At 39.2% G+C, this 18,986-nt stretch overlaps 1 protein-coding gene across 5 annotated transcripts in view; it reads right to left on the bottom strand.

Annotated features, from left to right (window-relative positions):
- Positions 1-18,986, bottom strand: part of eml4.S (echinoderm microtubule associated protein like 4 S homeolog) — a 124,062-nt gene that overhangs the window by 87,789 nt on the left and 17,287 nt on the right. The window contains exon 1 of one of the 5 annotated variants that reach the window (XM_018264600.2): positions 1,133-1,349. The exons of the other annotated variants lie outside the window; for them this stretch is intronic. Coding sequence (XP_018120089.1) covers positions 1,133-1,157 — 25 coding nt within the window. The 5' untranslated portion in view covers positions 1,158-1,349. Of the gene's footprint in view, positions 1-1,132; positions 1,350-18,986 lie in introns of those variants that run through there. 5 annotated transcript variants of the gene reach the window in all.

The following is an 18,986-nucleotide window of genomic DNA, read 5'->3' as shown; positions in this document are numbered from 1 at the left end:
AGTTAATTTAATGGTTAACAACCCCTATAACCATTTTAGGCTAAAATGCCTAACATACATGTCTAGATGGCACAACAACAGAGTAACAGCTATTTCCCAGGGCATAGGCACATGGGACGATATCTACTGATGAGCGAAATCTTTTTCCAAATTTCGCCACAAAAAAAAAAAAAAAAACAGCAATAGACTCCAGAGGGTGAAAAATAATCGTCACACATCTAAAACATTTGTTGTCCAAAGACCAATGCATTTGGCGATTTTTTTCGCTGTTTCGTGAATTTTCAGCTTAACAAAACAGGCGATATTCACAATCACTAGCAATAACACCTCAAATAATATTAAAAAAAAAAAAAAAAAAAAAAAAAAAGCACAGCACTTTTCAAAAGCAATTAATTTACTACCGAATCATCCAGGTGTGGCACCTTCATTCATCCATCTATCTACACACCCACCGGTTGAAAACCAAATATGACTTTAGTGAAGCATGCTTTCTTATCAGCCATCTTTGTTCTTTATGCGCATGCAAACTCCAATCGGAACGGTAGATTCATGACTTACAGGACCTGCAAAGTAATTATATTTCACGCATAAAGCTAAAGAGCAAGAGACAAACAGACGGGGGGATAGTGGTCATTTGTAAGGTGCCATAAAACCATGCTTTCCTATACTTATGTGTGCCATAATATTGCACAGCACTTTTTTTTTTTACTATGCAACATAGTCATTATAGAGTTGCACCTGCCGTGTCTAATCTCACGTGGGTTTTAGCTGATGGCTATTGAGTAATAAACCCACGTTAGGTCTTTATCATACCATCGGATCACATTCTGCACCAACATTGAAGGATTATTTCTAACGTTCACACTAAAAAGAAAAAAGATAAATATGCAGCTGAAAGAAGAGCCAGGTTTAAGCATGTGCTCACATGCTGCCCTGCAATTAACCCTGTGCTGTTGTAATCGCATGGAGCGCACAAGGGAGAAGTTGCAGAATGCGTGGTTGCACATTTACAGACAGAGCCAATATTTCATTGCGTCCAGCAATGGTTGGGGGGTTGTGCATTCTCATTTTATATTCAATACCAGCTGCATATCAGAAAAGGAAACAGTCTGTTGCTTCAGGATATACTCACTGCACACGTTTCCTTGAGAATCCATTGACGGTGCAAAGAGAGCGGTGGCTAAGAAAGTGTTTGTTTTTGTTTTTTCTTCTTGAAATATTATGCAGCGTTCATCTATGGCTCGTCCTGTGCATGCATTGCAAATGAAACCACATGCAGGCTTTCTTGCGACAGGGCTTTCCTGAGACGATTAGGCAGCAGGGGTAGACGTCTCCCTAGAAGATCAGCATTGCCTGCCACGAGCAAAGGTTACATTTGAATAGTAGAAACTACTTAGTAGAGGCGTGGCTGCTTAACTCTGACAAAGCCACATCACGTGGTTCACTTTAACAAACACCGCTTCCTGAAAGCAAACTGGTCTTAAAGGTACATGCCAACATTATTCGAGGTGGGTGGGGATTTGCTCTGGAGAGGTATATATCATACCATGTGACAAAGATACCCTAGTGAATCACCAGAGGGCATTCCACATTACCGGCCCTGGGTGGAATTGATCCTACAACCCCAGTGGCACAAGGACGCAACACTAAGGGGCACATTTATTTAGCTCGAATGAAGGATTAGAATGCAAAAAACTTCGAATTTCGAAGTATTTTTTTTGGCTACTTAAAAAAAACCGTCGACACCTACTTCGCCAAGTAAAACCTAACGAACATCAATGTTAGCCTATGGAGAAGGTCCCCATAGGCTTTCTAACAAATTTTTGGTCGAAGAAAAATCATTCGATCGATGGATTAAAATCCTTCAAATCGTTCGATTCGCAGGAGGTTTTAAGAGATCCCCTTGTAGAAGGGGCATTTGCTCAGGACTATGAGGGAGTGCCATCCAGCCGGCAATTTCGTTTTGCAAATGAAGGTGAATTGCCCTTTAAGCTGTGAGTAACTTTTCCCAAGGGACCTGTTACAATTACTTATTTGCTTATCTAGAAATTGTTAAAAAAGTATCTTATCTGCTGCTGTGGCTGTTCTGGGCTCTCTGCCAAAAGCCAATTAAGTTAGAAACTTTGTTTCTTTTTCTGGCTGTTCAGTGCAGAAAAAAACACGACTTCCCAGTACAAACCAGGGACTGCGGGTTGAGCTGTCAAAAGAGGGACTGTCCCTCTGAAACAGGACAGTGGGGGTATGATTTTGGGGACAGTATCCGCTCTTCTGCACCCAAAGGGCATTTCTACTGATTAATCGTCCATCATATTTAGCAGCAAAATGAGTTACTTTCATAGAACTGGAATGTTTTACTGTGGAATAAACTTTTCAGCAACCTCCCTTCCTTTTTTAAACACCAGCACAGCCTGCCTGGCAATCCTTGTGTTTGCTTTTTATGACTTGACTTCTGGGCCTCATTCATCAACAAACTCATACTGACGCAGACATAAAAATCACCTGTCAAAACAGAAGCCACAGACCAAATCACAAAGAACCAACACATAAAAGGCCCTTGTAGCATAGCCAACATTGTCAAATGAAAATAATGGACAATTTTTTTTAATGTAATTTTTTTTTTAATTTAGTTATTTAGCTTTTTATTCAAACAGCTTTCCAGTTTGCAATTTCAGCAATCTGGTTGCTAAGGTCCACTTAGTCTAGCAAACATGCATTAATTTGAATAGAAGATGGGGTCAGTGACCTCCATATGAAAGCTGGAAAGAGTCAGAAGAAGGGAAAAATTATATATATTTTATTTAAAAATGGAGACCAATTGAACATTTGCTTAGAGTTAGCCATTATATAACATAATAAGGGGGTTATTTATCAAATTCCGAATTTTTCTTTTTTAAATAGAAAAAAAGTACAAATGTAATCGGTCCGGGTAAAAACACGATCAAATTGATCGAAAATCCGAGTTTTTCCCCTGCTTTAATTTCAGGCTTGAAAAGCCCAAATTGTTATCTTAAATTGTTACAATTGTTTCTTTGCTTATCTTAAATTGTTACAAAAGTATCGAACTGCACCTGCCACCTCTTCTGGGCTCTCTGCCAATAGCCAATTAAGTCTTAGAAACGTGTATCTTTTTCTGGCTGTTCAGTGCAAGAGAAAGTAGAGATGTTTCAGTAACAATCCGGGACTGCGGGCTGAGATGTCAAAATCGGGACTGTCCCACGAAAAACGTGACAGTTGGGAGGTATGGTTTCTTCCTGCGTGAAGAGCTCCACCGAGGGGGGCTGAAGGTAAGAACACCCCGGTATAGGAGCCCTTAAACTTCAAGTGATTTAGACAGGTGTGTGGCACAGAAAGCACAAATTAGACCTGATACCATCTGAGCATCTCTGCACCCTATCTAGTGTTAAATCTTTACTGTCGTGATTTTCCGCAGTCAGAAATTCTATCCAGTAGTATGCGATGGTGTTATATTTGGCACGGACACACGAGTAAATCCAAAGCCAATATTTGGAGACGAGCACTCTCGCTTCAATTTTTCATCTATTTATTCCCAAAAGGCGGCACACGTCAGCAGGGAAGGACAAGAGACACAATTAGACTTGACTCCGAGCCATGAGAAATATTCCCTATTCGGATGCAGCGGCGATGATCTCGTTGCCTAAAAATTGCGAGGCTTACGGGCAACCCTGGAGCAGGAATCCTGAATGAACTCTAGCCAAAAGGATTACCAGTGGAAAGCCAAGAAAACACTGGCGCACGTTGCCAAACTACAGTAAAGAATTTTGATGATGTGATAGGTATTTTATATTTTTATATATATATATTTTTATATATATATATATATATATATATATATATATATATATATATATATATATATATATATATATATATATATATATATATATATATATATATATATATATATATATATATATATATATATATAGATTTTTTTTTTTTTTTTAGGGAAAAGAGCCCTTCACTAGTGAAAACTCGTCAGAAAATTCAATCCACAGAGACCTTGCCAACTGGCGTAGAGGAAAATTCACTAGTAAAAGAGTTCATCGCTAATGAAATTTTGCGTCCTTTCGCCAGGCGAATTTTCACCTAGGCAAATGAACGTTACCCCATTTTTCCTTCACTGGTTTAGACCTGACAAACTGATAAGATGAAGCTACATCCTCCTCAATGTCAGTGACATCATATCCTGTATGCCGAAGTTATTAAAAAAAAAATAATTCTGGCGTGTTTTCATATTTTCAAATGAGATTGCGTTTAAAAGTTGTAAATATTTTTGTTTTAATATTTTTTTTTTTAAAACATTTGAGGGGCATGCCCCATTTGTTTTAGGGTGGGCTAAACAAATTTACGATAGAAAACGTCGCAGCATTCGGCTGCCGAGAAGCAACTTTGCATTTTCGCGAATTAGCATATGTGCTGTGAATTAATGTCTGAAAAAGTGGCGCAAAGTGTGGCTAAGCCTTCAGAGCGAAAATTCACCCCCTTTAGTGAATTTCCCACTATTTATCTAAAACCACGAATGCCATGACAATTATAAAAAGTAAACACAAGTAAATTGTCACCTAGAGAAATATCAACTCAAAATATTTTGAACAAATGTTTGGACCCCAGAAAACCTCCAAAACTACAAATGAATGACAATGAACATCCATTGACTTCTACATGACCGACAGCTTTTACTTTTTACAGGATTATATGGATTCGAGGAAGAGGATTCGTACGATTTTCGGACCGTGTGTGGAGTGTGTGAGTCCCGACATTTTTCGCTGTACGGAGATTGGTGGTTTGGTTGATCGCACATGTTAGAGGATTTCTGTTGGCTGCCGTTAATATCTCTGCATGTATTGCCGATCGTACGATTTTCAGTGGGAGACTGTCACCAGCTTTTGTCGGACATAACTTTCCTACGATTCAGGGCCGGAACTAGGGGTAGGCAGAAGAGGCACATGCCTAGGGTGCAAAGGTGGAGGGGCACCAGGCAGGTACCTCTTTTGCCGCTTTCCCCTAGCTCAGGCCCTTGTGTCTCACATCTCGGGCAGCTCCTCTTGCCTTTTTAGCTGCGCTCTTCCGCGCAAACACACACATCGGACTCGTGTCCACCACCGCCGCCGGCAGCAGCGTCGAGCACTCACTTGCGCGCGCACACGCTTGGCTTTGGAAACCCGCCATGTGTGCCTCTGCACATGTACATGCTTGCGAAGAGGGCTACGCCCGGCACTGTTACGATTGTAGTCGGGGGCAGAACATCAGCTGATCTGTTCTTTTACTACTTTATTTGATCTCAATGGTTAGTGGCAGGTCCGGAGATGGGGAAGTCCGATCATTTGAGGATTTGAACGATCGGACCTTTGCATCTATGGCCAGCTTAACAATCATTTACAAAACATCTTTAAATTGGCCTCAAAATTCCATTTCCATCCTCTCATCTTGGCACCAATGGGAGATTTTAGGAGATAAGAGATAAGCACCCAGCCTGGCACAGTAGGAGATTATCGGCTAAAATCATTCCCCTACCCAATTTCATATCTATGTGCTGGTTCTATTTATCAGTACTGTGCCTTTAAAACTGCCCTGCAAAGTGCCGGAGGTTTAGCTACTTGATCTAACTTGCACTTATGTTAAGCAGTTGTTAACCTTGACAGGCCAGCATGCTCTACTGACAGGGCAAGAAAGACACGAGGTTGTAAATATATATATTTTTAGTTCTATCAAGTTAGGCAACACTTTTGCATATGTATCAGTGAAAGGTTAGACCCTGCGCCTTCGTTTAAAGAGACTAGTTTTGAAATATTTTTCCATACGTAGAATTCAACTTTTTGCAAGGCGAGTATTTTGGCACCATTAGAATTCTCCATTGCACCTTATATTTTATATTCAATTATATATGAACTTAAAGAGACAGAACTAGACAGGCCACGGCGTAGCACCTAGCCTACTTTTTCCTTCCAGTTTTATAAATCCTGTAATGTGTTAATGAGGATATGTTAAATTAACTGCCTGTTTTTATGTAGGTGGGCTGGTGGCCTGTGATGTACCTGAAAGTGGCAGTGCTCTCCTTACTGTTTTACAGGTTCCCCAGACAGGTGCATGTCAATAAAACGTTCTAAAGTTATGGGGGCAAATTTACTAAAAGGGTGAAGTGACTAACGTGGGCGAAAATTCACCAGCGTGACGTAATTTTGGTACTTCCCCAATTTACAACCGGTCGCCGGCGTAACTTCGCTAGCGAAGGAGATAGACTCTAGCGGTACTTCGTTCCCCAACGCTCTGGCAAATGGACGTAACTACTAAAATTCACTAAGATGTGGATTTTACTGAACGTTACCTCTTGTGCCAGAATTGCCTTCGCCACATCAGACCAGGCGAAGTGAAAGAGTGGATAGGAGTTCCTAAAAAAGTATTTGAAAATTTTTCTAAGTCCCAAAAACGCTAGCGTCTTTTCCTTTTTCAGGGTAATGGGCTGAAAAAGAGCTTAATTATTTGGGGGTAACCCGCTTCCCCCCTACATTTCCTAACATATGGCACATAAACTATACACTGGGCTCATGTGTAGGGCAATATAACAACTTTATTTTATTTTATTAAGGTTTCCTGGGCTTGTGTATGCCTACACTGGGTGTGTGGACCAGAGGGTCACCTGGGTGGGTGTTAGTGTTGCCATCCGGCCGGTATTTTACCGGCCTAGCTGGTAAAACACCAGCCAAGGCGGGGCCGGTATTACAAATCTACCGGCAATGTAGCTGCCGGTAAATTTGTAATACACCTAAAAAAAGCCCGTGGCCTGCCCACAGCCTGCTCCTAACTTACCTTTTTCCTGGGCTTCTTGCCAAATTCACGTGTATGGCTCCGCCCCCTTTGACGTCACGACCCGGCCCTTTTAACACCGCCCCCCCCCACCTGCCGGTATAGATTATTTTAAAAGGTGGCAACCCTAGTCGGTGTGACAAAAAAAGCATCCACACGGCATAACATATTTGCACTTGTATATTACTCATGAGAAAAAGAAACCACTAGTGGAAACTGAGCATAACCTGTAAGTAACAGTCATTGGGGCAAATTCCCTAACCGGTGAAAATTCACCAGCGACGGCATCGCAGCCAACACTTCGCCAGGACAACGCTAATTCCCTAAAGTGCAAAGTTGCGTCCAGGGCGCGGAAAGCTGGCGAATTTTTGCTAGGGTTACTTTGGCAAAACGAAGATGCGCTAGAGTTGCCCAATTTGCATACGGCGGGAAATCATAAAGTAACATGGCCGTATACGTTGCAACAAATACATTAAATTACACAAGTCCAGGGAACCTTAATAAATAAAGTTGTTAAAATGCCCTACACATAAGCCCACTGTATAGTTTATGTTCCATATGTTAGAAAAAGGAGGGGAGAACCCAGTTACCCAAAAACAATTTTACAGACCTTTGAAGGCTATCACTCTGAAAAAAGGAAAAAAGGTGCCAGAGGTTTTTGGATTTAGAAAAATTTTGCAATAAAAATTGAGGAAGTCCTATGCATTACATTGTACTTCGCCTGGTCTGAGCTGGCAAAGACAAGTCTGGCGAATGAGGCAACGTTCAGTAAAATCGGCATCTTAGTGAATTGATTTACGTCCGTTCGCCAGAGTGAAAATTCGCCTGGCGTTGAGTGCGAAGCAACGCTAGCGTCTATCTCCTTCACTAGCGAAATGGCGCCTACACCCGTTAGGAAATCGGCAAAGATCCGAAATGGTGTCATGTTGGCGAATTTTCTCTAGCGTTAGTCACTTCACCCTTTAAAGGAATCTGCCCCTTTATTGGAAATATTGCTGGCGGAAAAACGTACACATTGCGAAGTCACCTGAGGTTACATCCCAAGGCAAGTTTGTAAGAACAAAGTCGGCAATTTGTTATTTGAGAAGAAATTTTTCGTTAACCAAGATACTGCAGAACACCAATATGAAAATTAATATAACATTTGCAGTAAAAGATAATAGGAGAAGGAAAACTACAGAGGCATTTTATTGCCAATATATTAGCTACAATAATGCAAGCTAGAATGCTATATTTATTCTGTAGAGTGTAAACTGGAGTAAAAAGCACTAGAAGCATTCTGTTTGTTAAGGATAGCAGCTGCAGTATTAGCTTTGTGACATCACTTCCGACCTGAGTCTCTCCCTGCTCGCATATAGCTCTGGGGTCAGATTACAGCAGAGAAGGGGGGGAGCAAACTGAGCATGCTCCTGCCTGGGGCAAGGAGATTTAAGCTGAAGGCAGGAAATCTGATATATAAGTCCATGAGTACACAATAGAAGGAAAGAAATGTGTTTCTTTTGACAGAGGACTAAGAGCAGCATTACTTTGAGGGTTTACTGGTATATTAATGTGGACCTTTCTGATAAGCCTTACTTAGTTTTAACATTTCCTTCTCCTTTAAGCAACCTAGAATTTCTCGTACATCGTCCGTTTTGCTATGAGGTACTAAGGCCCTGACCAAATGTTGAATCAGAAGTGGGGCGGGGGCTGAACATAAACTGAAAACCAAAATTACTAAAGCCCTTCTGGCTTTATTCAACCCCTTGCCATGGACTATTTTCTTTTCTTCTACAGAAAGGTTGCTTTCACCAGCAGGTATCTTACTGATATATTCTGAAAAGAGCTCTTATTTACTTTTCATAGAACATAGCCAGTCAGACTTGAAAAACTGGTATGAATATCTAAAACATAGCACTTTCACTGCAAAGCAATATTCTGTATAAATACAACCCTACTCTAAGGCTCATTTCATGTCATTCATTTATAGAACAAGCAAGCTCCATTTTGCACTTAAATACATACAGCAGTCACTCCTAATAAACCAATTGTTCCTTCTCTCAAGTATACAATGAAAGTTACCAAGAAGATAGTTCACAACCTCTTTTAGAACTGAAGGGTTAAGGTGGCTATATGCAGGCCGACAGATAAAGTTGGCAGCTTATTGGGCAGTGTATGGGACCCTCCCGATGGGCTTCCTCAATTGATATCTGGCTTATTCTGTCTGGTCTGTTCGTTGATACGGTTCTTGACCACCTGTATCCTTCTCATTGTGAGCCGATTGCTGGGCCCAAGATTGGATCAGTCCAACATTGCCCACCTTAGGATGGGCATATTGGAGAGAGACCCGCCCGTTTGGTCAACATCGCCAAACAAGCGGATCTCCCAGTGTATGGCCACCTTTACACGGAATTTCCAAAAAGTGCAGTCTTTGTTCTGCTTTCATCCCCCAAAGTAAAATATCCTGGGTTTGTTTGCACAGCCATGTTTACTCTGCAAACATAGCCGATTTGTTCACAGGTGTCTATGAGCTGGACGTGAAAGATATGGTAAAATCAACAGCACAGATATGTTAGAAGTTAAAAGATACTATACACTTGCAATAATAAAAGACAAATGAAAAACAACTCTAAACTTTTACATATTTATACAGATAACAGACTCAGTAGATGGAAACTATATTATAAAACAGAGCTCATTAGAGGCCTTCAAAGTGATTCTCATGATCCTAGACCAGGGGCTCCAACCTCCCCCACCCCCCATGAACCATGCACCTATGTGGAGTGAAAGCCTACTGGAGGCTCGGTTTGGCAGTACACGTGGTTTTTAGGCAACTAAAGCTCGCCTTCAAACTAGGAATTAAAAAATAAAGACCTGCTCTGAGGACACTGGGAAAAACATCCAAGGGGTTGGGTGAACAACATGTTGCTCACAAGCTGCTGGTTGGGAATTGCTAAGCACTGCGTATCTTGACAGCGCTATATAAATAAATGATGATGAATTGCTGCCCTAGACCTTAAATGACCTATACATCATTTTCTGACATTTTTATATAAAATATTCTTGAAACTCCAGAGACAGTACATTTGCGGTTTTCTCGAAATGGAGTGGCACAAAAGATAAAGATGCAAAATGGACAACAAAAGTAAAAACATTAAAAAAAGAAGACATCTAAACGGCATCCTCCACTACTTCACAAAGTTACCACCAATGATTCTGTGAGCAGGCAAAGTCAACAATGCAGAGCCACATGTAGTAAAGAGACACATATTGCAAACAGAACCTGCATTACTGTGCATTTTAAAACTGAAATTTAAAATAATAATAATAATAATAATAATAATAATAATAATACTACATTTTAAAAAATTAAGAAAAATGCCGACTTTTACAGGCTAGCATTGATTTCAAGGCATAGTAATGTTTCATTGACAGCAGATAAAGTTTCTCCGAGTGATAACACTGGACCTTGAGCGGCCTGTTTATTTCCATAACCTTGAGATTAAATATATTTAATGTAACATACAATTTCAGCTTCTTATAATACTACACAATCCTGGTCTTTGACTAATCGTTCTATGCACATTATTTGCTTACATAATACCTGTCACAAACTAATCTCTGCTTTGCTCCATATCAACGGAACCTTTACATCACTCCACCAGATGCGTAGGAAATTTCCACGAAAGTGCATCATATATAACAGGCTGATGGATAGTCAGGGTAGGTCTGCTTCTGGAATGCAATATATTTCATCTGGAATTTTAAAAGCTGCTCATTAAGCAAAGGTTATGTTGAATGAACATTTGACCTCGCCCAACATTCCAACCTCCAAGCACCCCGAATTTTTCCAGCATTTAGGATATATACACTACCAAAGAAAAGAAACCGCACCGTACCAGCAAAACAGGAGGTTTACCAAGAAAACCCTTCCTACCTGCAGTTATCACCACTTGGTTTTTAGCAGACAAAAGCAAAGGTAACAGGGATCCTATGCATCAACTGGTTGTGACCTTAAAGGCTTCATTTCAGACAAGAGCATTTAACCAGGTTATTGAGAAGATGCAAATAGACAAAAAAAAAAAAAAAAAAAAAAAAAAAAAAATCAGTCTTTAAGTCTCTTTTAGAAATGGTCTTTTCCCCAAAATAATTTCTTAAATAATTTTGTCTACGTACCCGGATAACACCAGGTTCCGAACATACCTATGTTAATATGTATATACATAATATACTATATAGAAAATATACGATCATAGTGCTTCACATTATAGCTCTGCAAACAAATTATAGCACTGATGCATCTGCTTTCCTTCAGAGCATTGAAAGGAAGGGACACAGGCCATGTGTTTGCGGCAAAAAAACCTGGAGTGAAACGTCTATAATAAACTTCCCTCTGGGATTCCAAATTAGATTACCATGCAGCTTCAACAGTGACTCGAATAATGCTTTTACTGTTCCGCCACAAAAATCCATCTCATAGCACTTAGGAACCCAAGCAAGATAACAATACCATTATTGTTGTGTTATTCGGCAGGACAAGAAATGCCAAAAATATTCTGCTGCAAAGCTAATCCTGATGCCTTCAAGATAGATTTTTGGTTAGTGCTTAAAACAGGAGTGATGATAGGCTAATGTGAAATACAGAAATCGTCTCTGTAAAGCATAGTGTGATAGGTAAATGATGATGCTAATGCAAAAATAATTCAAGTGATGGAGTTGGCGGCTTGAGCTGACAGGTAAAGCTGGCCATAGATGCAAAGATCCGATCGTACGAATCATCGTACGATCGGACTTTCCCATCTCCCGACCCGCCACTAACCATTCAGATCAAAGTCTTACCAGTCAGATTAGTTAAAGAACAGATCAGCAATGTTCTGCCCCTGACAGCAATCGTACGATATCTATGTCCAACCAAAACTAGTGAGAGTCTCCCACTGAAAATCGTACGATCGGCAATACACGCAGAGATATTGTCGGAAGCCGACAGAAATTTTCTAACCTGTCCGATCGACCAAACGACCGATCTCCGCCGGACGAAAAATGTCGGGACTCTCCACACATGTTCCGAAAATCGTACGAATCCTCGATTCGTACGATCAGATCTTTGCGTCTATGGCCAGCTTAACAATGCAAGCCAGAAGACAGCTGGCGTTCCACCAAAAAACAAAAATACTAAATTGCCTTCCTAATCTTGGTCTTGTCAGTACAATAATACTATCAGATCACTGGCTATTTTAAAAGAGTATTGTCAAAAATATTTAAATGGAAGAACCCCTACTTGCCTTTTGGAAAACAGAAAGCATATCACAAATACAGCCCTAGAAAGATTGATATTACGGATCATCAGGGAGCAAATTATCTGGCTGCCGATCATTTTAACTTAGGATATAACCTCCCTGAACTCATCTGATGCATGCCAAGGGATTTTCTGGATTGTGACGCTATTTAGGAATCCAGGTCACAAGGAAATTTATAACTATACTGGTTACTCCCCAAGGAAACAATGTGGAATAAAAGAAATGAGGTAGAGTTGCTCTTTACGTGCCAAGAGACCACTTTCAAAGCACACTGTCCAACTTCTTCCATGTAGTGGCACAAATATCTGACATACCACATGTTCATCGGCTGTGTATTAAAATGATAAGCTCATGAATACAAGATATTGTCTTACAGCGATAAACCCCCTTAGCAAATCACAAAACTGAACCTTGGATTGCAATACAGGTATGGGACTTGTTTTTCAGAATGATCAGGACCTGGGATTTTACAGATAAAGGTCAACAAAGATGTTAAGATTTTTCTCTCCTTCGAGACAGATTTCAGTGTGATCCAACAAATCAGTCAAACTGATTGGGAAAACTTAAACGTATAAATTAACTCGCCAGCTTTTAAATGGCGATTTTTTTTTACATTCAAGGATTTTTTTTTGCCAGATGTTCGAGTTTTTTCGAAATTTTTTTTTATGCAAAATATTTTTTTAAGTCTTGGCAAAAATTCGAAGCTTGATAAATCACCCCTTAAATATAAGAAGCAGAAAGTTTTAAGGATACAGATTTGGATACCAAGTGAATTTCCCTTTACAAGGAATGTAAATCGTAATCATGAACGGCATTATCTGTTTCAAAATGATATGACTATTTCATATACAAATTTCATTGTTCCGCACGTGAATGCGGCAAAGGATTAATAGGACTCTTTTACTCCCTCCACTGATTGCTACTGGTTGTACGCCACTTTATAAGCAATTAGAATGCAAATGAGATTCAGTGATTCATTTATCTAGACGTGTTCACTCTCTTTCCTACACTACTATAACAGAACACAAGAGACCACAAGGATGGCGGATTTGACTTAAAACAAAATTAACAGAAAATGTGCCGATATACATGATATTTCACAAATCCTTCCAATTAGGTTTGCGCAGAATACAAATGGGAGACATTCCCATTTTAGATCTAAATAAAGTTTTTCTTCATTTTTTCACAAAGTGCCTTGACTACAACAGCTCCTTTTTGTAATTTGTATGTATAAATCTAAAGTAATATATACATATGTATATAATAAAATCAAGATTTATTTGAATTTTTCAAGAAATCTTTTTTTTTCACAAGTATTTCCGAGTGCGGTACTACTTTACTAAGTACGAAAAGAAAGAAAGAAAGAAAGAAAGAAAGAAAGAAAGAAAGAAAGAAAGAAAGAAAGAAAGAAAGAAAGAAAGAAAGAAAGAAAGAAAGAAAGAAAGAAAGAAAGAAAGAAAGAAAGAAAGAAAGAAAGAAAGAAAGAAAGAAAGAAAGAAAGAAAGAAAGAAAGAAAGAAAGAAAGAAAGAAAGAAAGAAAGAAAGAAAGATCTCAGCATTAGGGCATATGTAACTGAAATTGTAAGAGAAAATGAGTCAAATGCAGACAAAGAACAGGTGGCAAAACTGTGGTTGTATCAGTGTAGCGGAAATGAGAAAATCATTGAAATTGTTATTAGTACTAAATAAGTCAAGCAAGGAAAATCTGCTTAGTGTGTTGGGTATTGAGAGACACATGTAGCATTGGTTAAACATAAAAGCCACCTCAAGATATCAGAGGGGAAACAAAGAAGCTGTACCTCCCTGACCTGGTGCCAAAAACTCCCAACTTGGCTTCATAAAGTTGCTATTTATTGGCAGTGATGCCTTTCAGAAACATCTTGGAAGCACGGTCAGTGTGCAAGGACACAATAGAACTGATATTTATTGCACGGCTGCCTTTCATAGGTCTCACGGAAATAAAGCCAGTGCCCAAGGACACAGAACTTGCTGTACTGAACATATAACCCACTCGCAAGCAGTGGGAAATAAAGGCTGAGAATTGTTTCCATCATCTGGACACTTATTTTTGAGAAAGCCAGCAGAGACCTTCAAGCCACACGTTCCCATTAAACATGAGAGCAGGGTTGCTATGGTGCTCTCTGATTGGAGTCCAATTCAGTGATGTGCAAAGGGGTATGCTGCCCCTTTAAGGCCAAGAGTTCAATAAATAGTGTGTGTGGGGAACATATATTTTGTCTTAATTAAAACAATAGACAAAATGTATGTTTTTTGTCATTCTAAAACTAAACAGAGCTGAGAAAGAAACTGAAGCAACTCCATGTTTCCAGCTTCCTGGTTCTTGCGAGGTAGATAATCAGGTAAACCCCTGCATAACAGACTTTTGCTAATGTGGGTGAAGAGTAAGGTTTTATATATATATATATAGCTCATTACATCTAGCTAAACTAAATCTGCTAATTACAGGGGAGTTAGGATGTGCAAAACAATTCCTCGTTATTACTTTATAATAAAAAGAAGAACCTAACATATCCAAGACTGCTTTTGACACTATGGTAAGTCAAACATGGCCTACAGTACCCCCAGTGAACAGATGTAAACACAATTGCACCTTTCTGTGAAGTTAGACTTTATATCTAGAATATATATTAAATTACAAATTAAAAAAAGAAATGTTTCAAGTTCTGAGGGTATAACAATTCCCTGTATAGATGAAGTTCATCTTTCAACTGTAGAAATTATGGACGTCCTACATCGGACCTTTGCCTTTCTATACAATCAGCTGTTTAGATAATGGAGATGCCTACAAAAGGATTCGGAATGCTAAAAACTAAACAAGCACTCTGGCAAGACAGACCTTGGTGCAGTCTAATGTTTTTTAAACAAATTGACCCGCTGAATTGATTGAATTTGCCGCATTGTTGACGTGTACCGATATGGCTGTGCTGAATGAGGGAGTACGGTTGTGCCGATTCACACAAGTCCTATGACTGAGCAAGCACTTAACTTTACAAACAGGCACCGCCTTAAACGGGAATGGTTTATGCGCTGGCATATAAATGTCTGTATCTGAATTTCTGCAATTTACAACGCCTCGGGCATTTTACAAGCAGCAGCTGCTATAACACACACACTAGCACTTGTTACAGAAACCAAGCCAAAATAAGATCTCATGTTATATTATGCTTCTAAAGCTTGAATAATGACATGCAATTTAGTTTAAATGCTATGTCATAATGATAAATACACAAGTAGTATTTAGTAGCAGTAGTAGAACAAACCATTTATGTCCAAAGCACATCAATGGATATAAGACTAGAGAGTACAAATCAATGGCACTACGTATATTTTTGTGAACAAACTGCCGTGATTTTTATATTAGACAAAGAGCCAATGGTGACATTGTTCATTCAGAACACCAAGAACAACCAAAGTCAACCAGTGGGATGACAACAATATCAGAAGAGGTTCTGAGGGTCCAAGGAAACAAAGCCAGCAAAATAATGCAGATTAAACCAATATTATATTTAATTTTGCAATTGTTTAGGTCATTATTAAGCAAGCACAATTAAAAAATACATTATCCTGTCTATTTGAGTTAATTGCACTTAGAGAGAGATTTGAAATTTTACTCGCCGTTCTTTTTTTCCCCCAACAACTTTGAAAATGACTTGTCAAAATGTTGAACATCACCTTCACTCTCTTCTGGGGAAGTGGCGAGGTCAGCCATGAAGCACTTTAAAAGGAAAGCTACCAAGGCAGTATATTGCCAATAAATTAGCACAATAGTGCAAGCTACAATTCCATATTTATTCTGTAGAATGCTTTACCAGAGACTAAACAGCTCAAAAACTCTCTCTCTCTGTTTAGGATAGCAGCTGCCATATTAGCTTGGTGTGACATTGGTGTCATCACTACCTGCCTGAGTCTCTCCCAGATTACAGAAGGGAGAGAAGGAGAGGAACAAACGGAGCATGCTCAAGCCCTAGCCCTGGAGGTTTAAACTGAAAGAAGGAAGTCTGATACAGAAACCCATTTGTGCACAATAAAAGGTTGACAACAATACACCTACAGAAGGTGGAGATATTCAAAGAGGACTCTGTAACCACAAGGGTAAGCCCTTCATATACCTATGTTCATATTCTATTAAGAAGAACCATCAAAAATGCAGATAAGGGAGGTATGGTGGTAATACAAGACACCGTGGTATATAGGACAGAAGCACCCAGGCAACTTAGTGACCAGGATGCATATGTAAAACTAAAGGGAGACCCCATGAGACGGTTTCAGACCGAATTAGAATGTCTAGTCCAGAAGGGAATGGAGGATAATGTGATAGATATGGTATTGCGGGATTATTTAGTTCCGCAATCGATAACTATCCCTACTTTTTATCACCTTCTGAAGGTCCATAAGAAGGAGAGACCTCCTCTAGGAAGACCTATCATCTCCAGGATTGGCTCCTTGAATGAGCATCTCTCTCGGAGTGGATTGATGCACACCTCCAACCATTGGTAGGACGTTTAGATAGCTACACCGATTAATTGATAATGGATGGGCAGAGAATAATGCATGGGGCACACTTGATGTGGTTTCTCTGTACTCTTTGATACCGCATGACAAGGGTATTTGTGCAATCCAGTACCATCTAACGAAATACAGTGATTTCTCAGGAGAATTGATGTTTCTTGCTAAGTGCCGTCAAGTTTCTTCTGGAACATAATTACTTCATTTTTGATGCCTGCTGTTATTTACAAAAGCAGGGGACAGCGATGGGTGCAAATATGCTAATTTGTATATGGTGTGGTGGGAAGAAACCCTTATCACCATGGAACAGAGGAAACACCTAAAGGTCTACCTGCGCTATATAGATGATCTGTTGTGCATATGTCAGTGTACCCAGAGGGAATTTGACAGCTTTATAAGAGATATCAAGGTGTTGAGCCCGGGAATTAGTATTGTTCCTAAACTAGCTCACACCTCGAAAGACATGCCATCACCTAGTCTTTTTAGAACTATTTCTCAGAAACGGGATTTGGGGCCACTTACATCAATAGGTATCTATAGGTGTGGGAGCCGCAGATGCATAACCTGCAAATTTATGAAGGTATCTAAGAAATTTCAATCAACAGTGACAGGTAGGGAATTTGACATTAAGGGTACATTAATTGCAACACCACATTTGTGATCTATTTGATCACATGCTTGAGGTGCCAGAAGCAATATGTGGTGTACACAAGTAGGAAATTGAAAGAATGGCCAGGAGAGCATATGAGTCAGATTAGAAATCCCCGAACAGCAGAAAAAAGTAATATCACAACATGCAATGGAGGGGACAGAGATTGCTTTTCCATCCAGGGGATAGAAAGAGTAAGATTATGAGTGAGAGGGGGAGATCATTTAAGCCGTTTAGAAAGGAGAGAGGTATATTGGATTTTTCATTTGGGTACACGTTTGCCATTAGGACTTAAACCATGAATTTGAAGTCATCTGCTACTTGAATATGAAAGATTGGGGATCTGCTTGATGCTTTGGATACATCTTTACTGGAGAACTGTTAATAGAATAAATAGGAGATTTGTTAAAAGAATGAATTAGTGACGGCTTTTACAGCTCATAACACATTTATGGGATTGGACATTTGTGCAAAGTGATTTATATAAACCTTTTTTATATCTATACATTTTTAATATACTAAAATACGAATACTAATAAAACTAAAATAAAACTTGAGCTGATAATATATGTTGTGAAGGATATGATACGAATGTGGCAAATTTGTGATTAGGTATAGAGGAAGCAGGGTTAATCCCCTTTCATTTTTGATTGGTTTTTAAGAAAAAATGGGAGGATTACCTGGGTTTAAATTGTGTGTGGAAATGGCTGTTGATAGCGACAACTATGACTAAGTGCCGAAGGGTACGAAACGCGTAAGGTGGGCCATGTGGGGTCAGTTTTCAGTATGTATCAAGCTTTTTTTAAATGTAAGTATTAATAAATAATTTATTTTTACTAAAAATAAGACTCGGGACATATATATTTTGATATAATTTTTGTGCATGATCAATTATGACCAAGGATGCAATGGATCATCCAACTTGACTCAATCATTCTGTTGAAAAAAAAAAAAACCCTGCAGTCTTATGACTGAAAGGAAACAGAAGAAATGACAAAAATACTAGGAATTTTTACTCCCCCCATCCACCAACTAAAATATAAGGGATATAGCTGTCACATTATTTCCTCTAACATTAGCGGTTTGTTCTTCTACGGCTAAGCTTTTATTTCTTCATTGCTAAATCAATCAATGAGTCACCCATTCTGTAAATGTACCATGTGGCCATTATAAATTAAAACAGGGGTCCGGCCACTTAATAGGGGTAATATTACTATAAAATTGGCTCCTGTGAGCGCACTGTGCAATCTAGGACAGGCTATTGGGTGCATCCTCAAAATGCCTCTGCGGGAGTCAGGAACTCGCACACAGACTCACACCCCACCAGGCTGGAGCACTCTGTCCAACGATCGCAAGAAAAATAATTACCCATTAATGAACAATTACTTGAGATGCTGTCATTATTTCTAACGTTCTAAAGGAATTGAATACATTAAAAAGGAGCAACATTCCTCCATCTGGAACTATTCACAACCATCTGCATTCATTTTTTTTTTCTCTCCACTTGAGGAATTCTGTAACTTAATATCTACGTTTCCTTCTTTTTTTACTGAAAAAGTTAGAATATGCTTGAGGCAGGATAAATATATTTAAAAATATATATTTAAAAACAACCAAAAATATGAGAAACACATAGGCATGAGAGCCTTTATCCGGAAAGTTCTAAAATATGGAAAGCTACATCCCACAGAGCCCATTTTAAGATAATC

Source organism: Xenopus laevis, chromosome 5S, assembly GCF_017654675.1.
Source record: "Xenopus laevis strain J_2021 chromosome 5S, Xenopus_laevis_v10.1, whole genome shotgun sequence".
Classification (NCBI taxonomy): Eukaryota; Metazoa; Chordata; class Amphibia; order Anura; family Pipidae; genus Xenopus; species Xenopus laevis.
The sequence above is the reverse complement of the archived record's forward strand: the minus strand, read 5'-3'. Positions and strand labels throughout refer to the sequence as shown.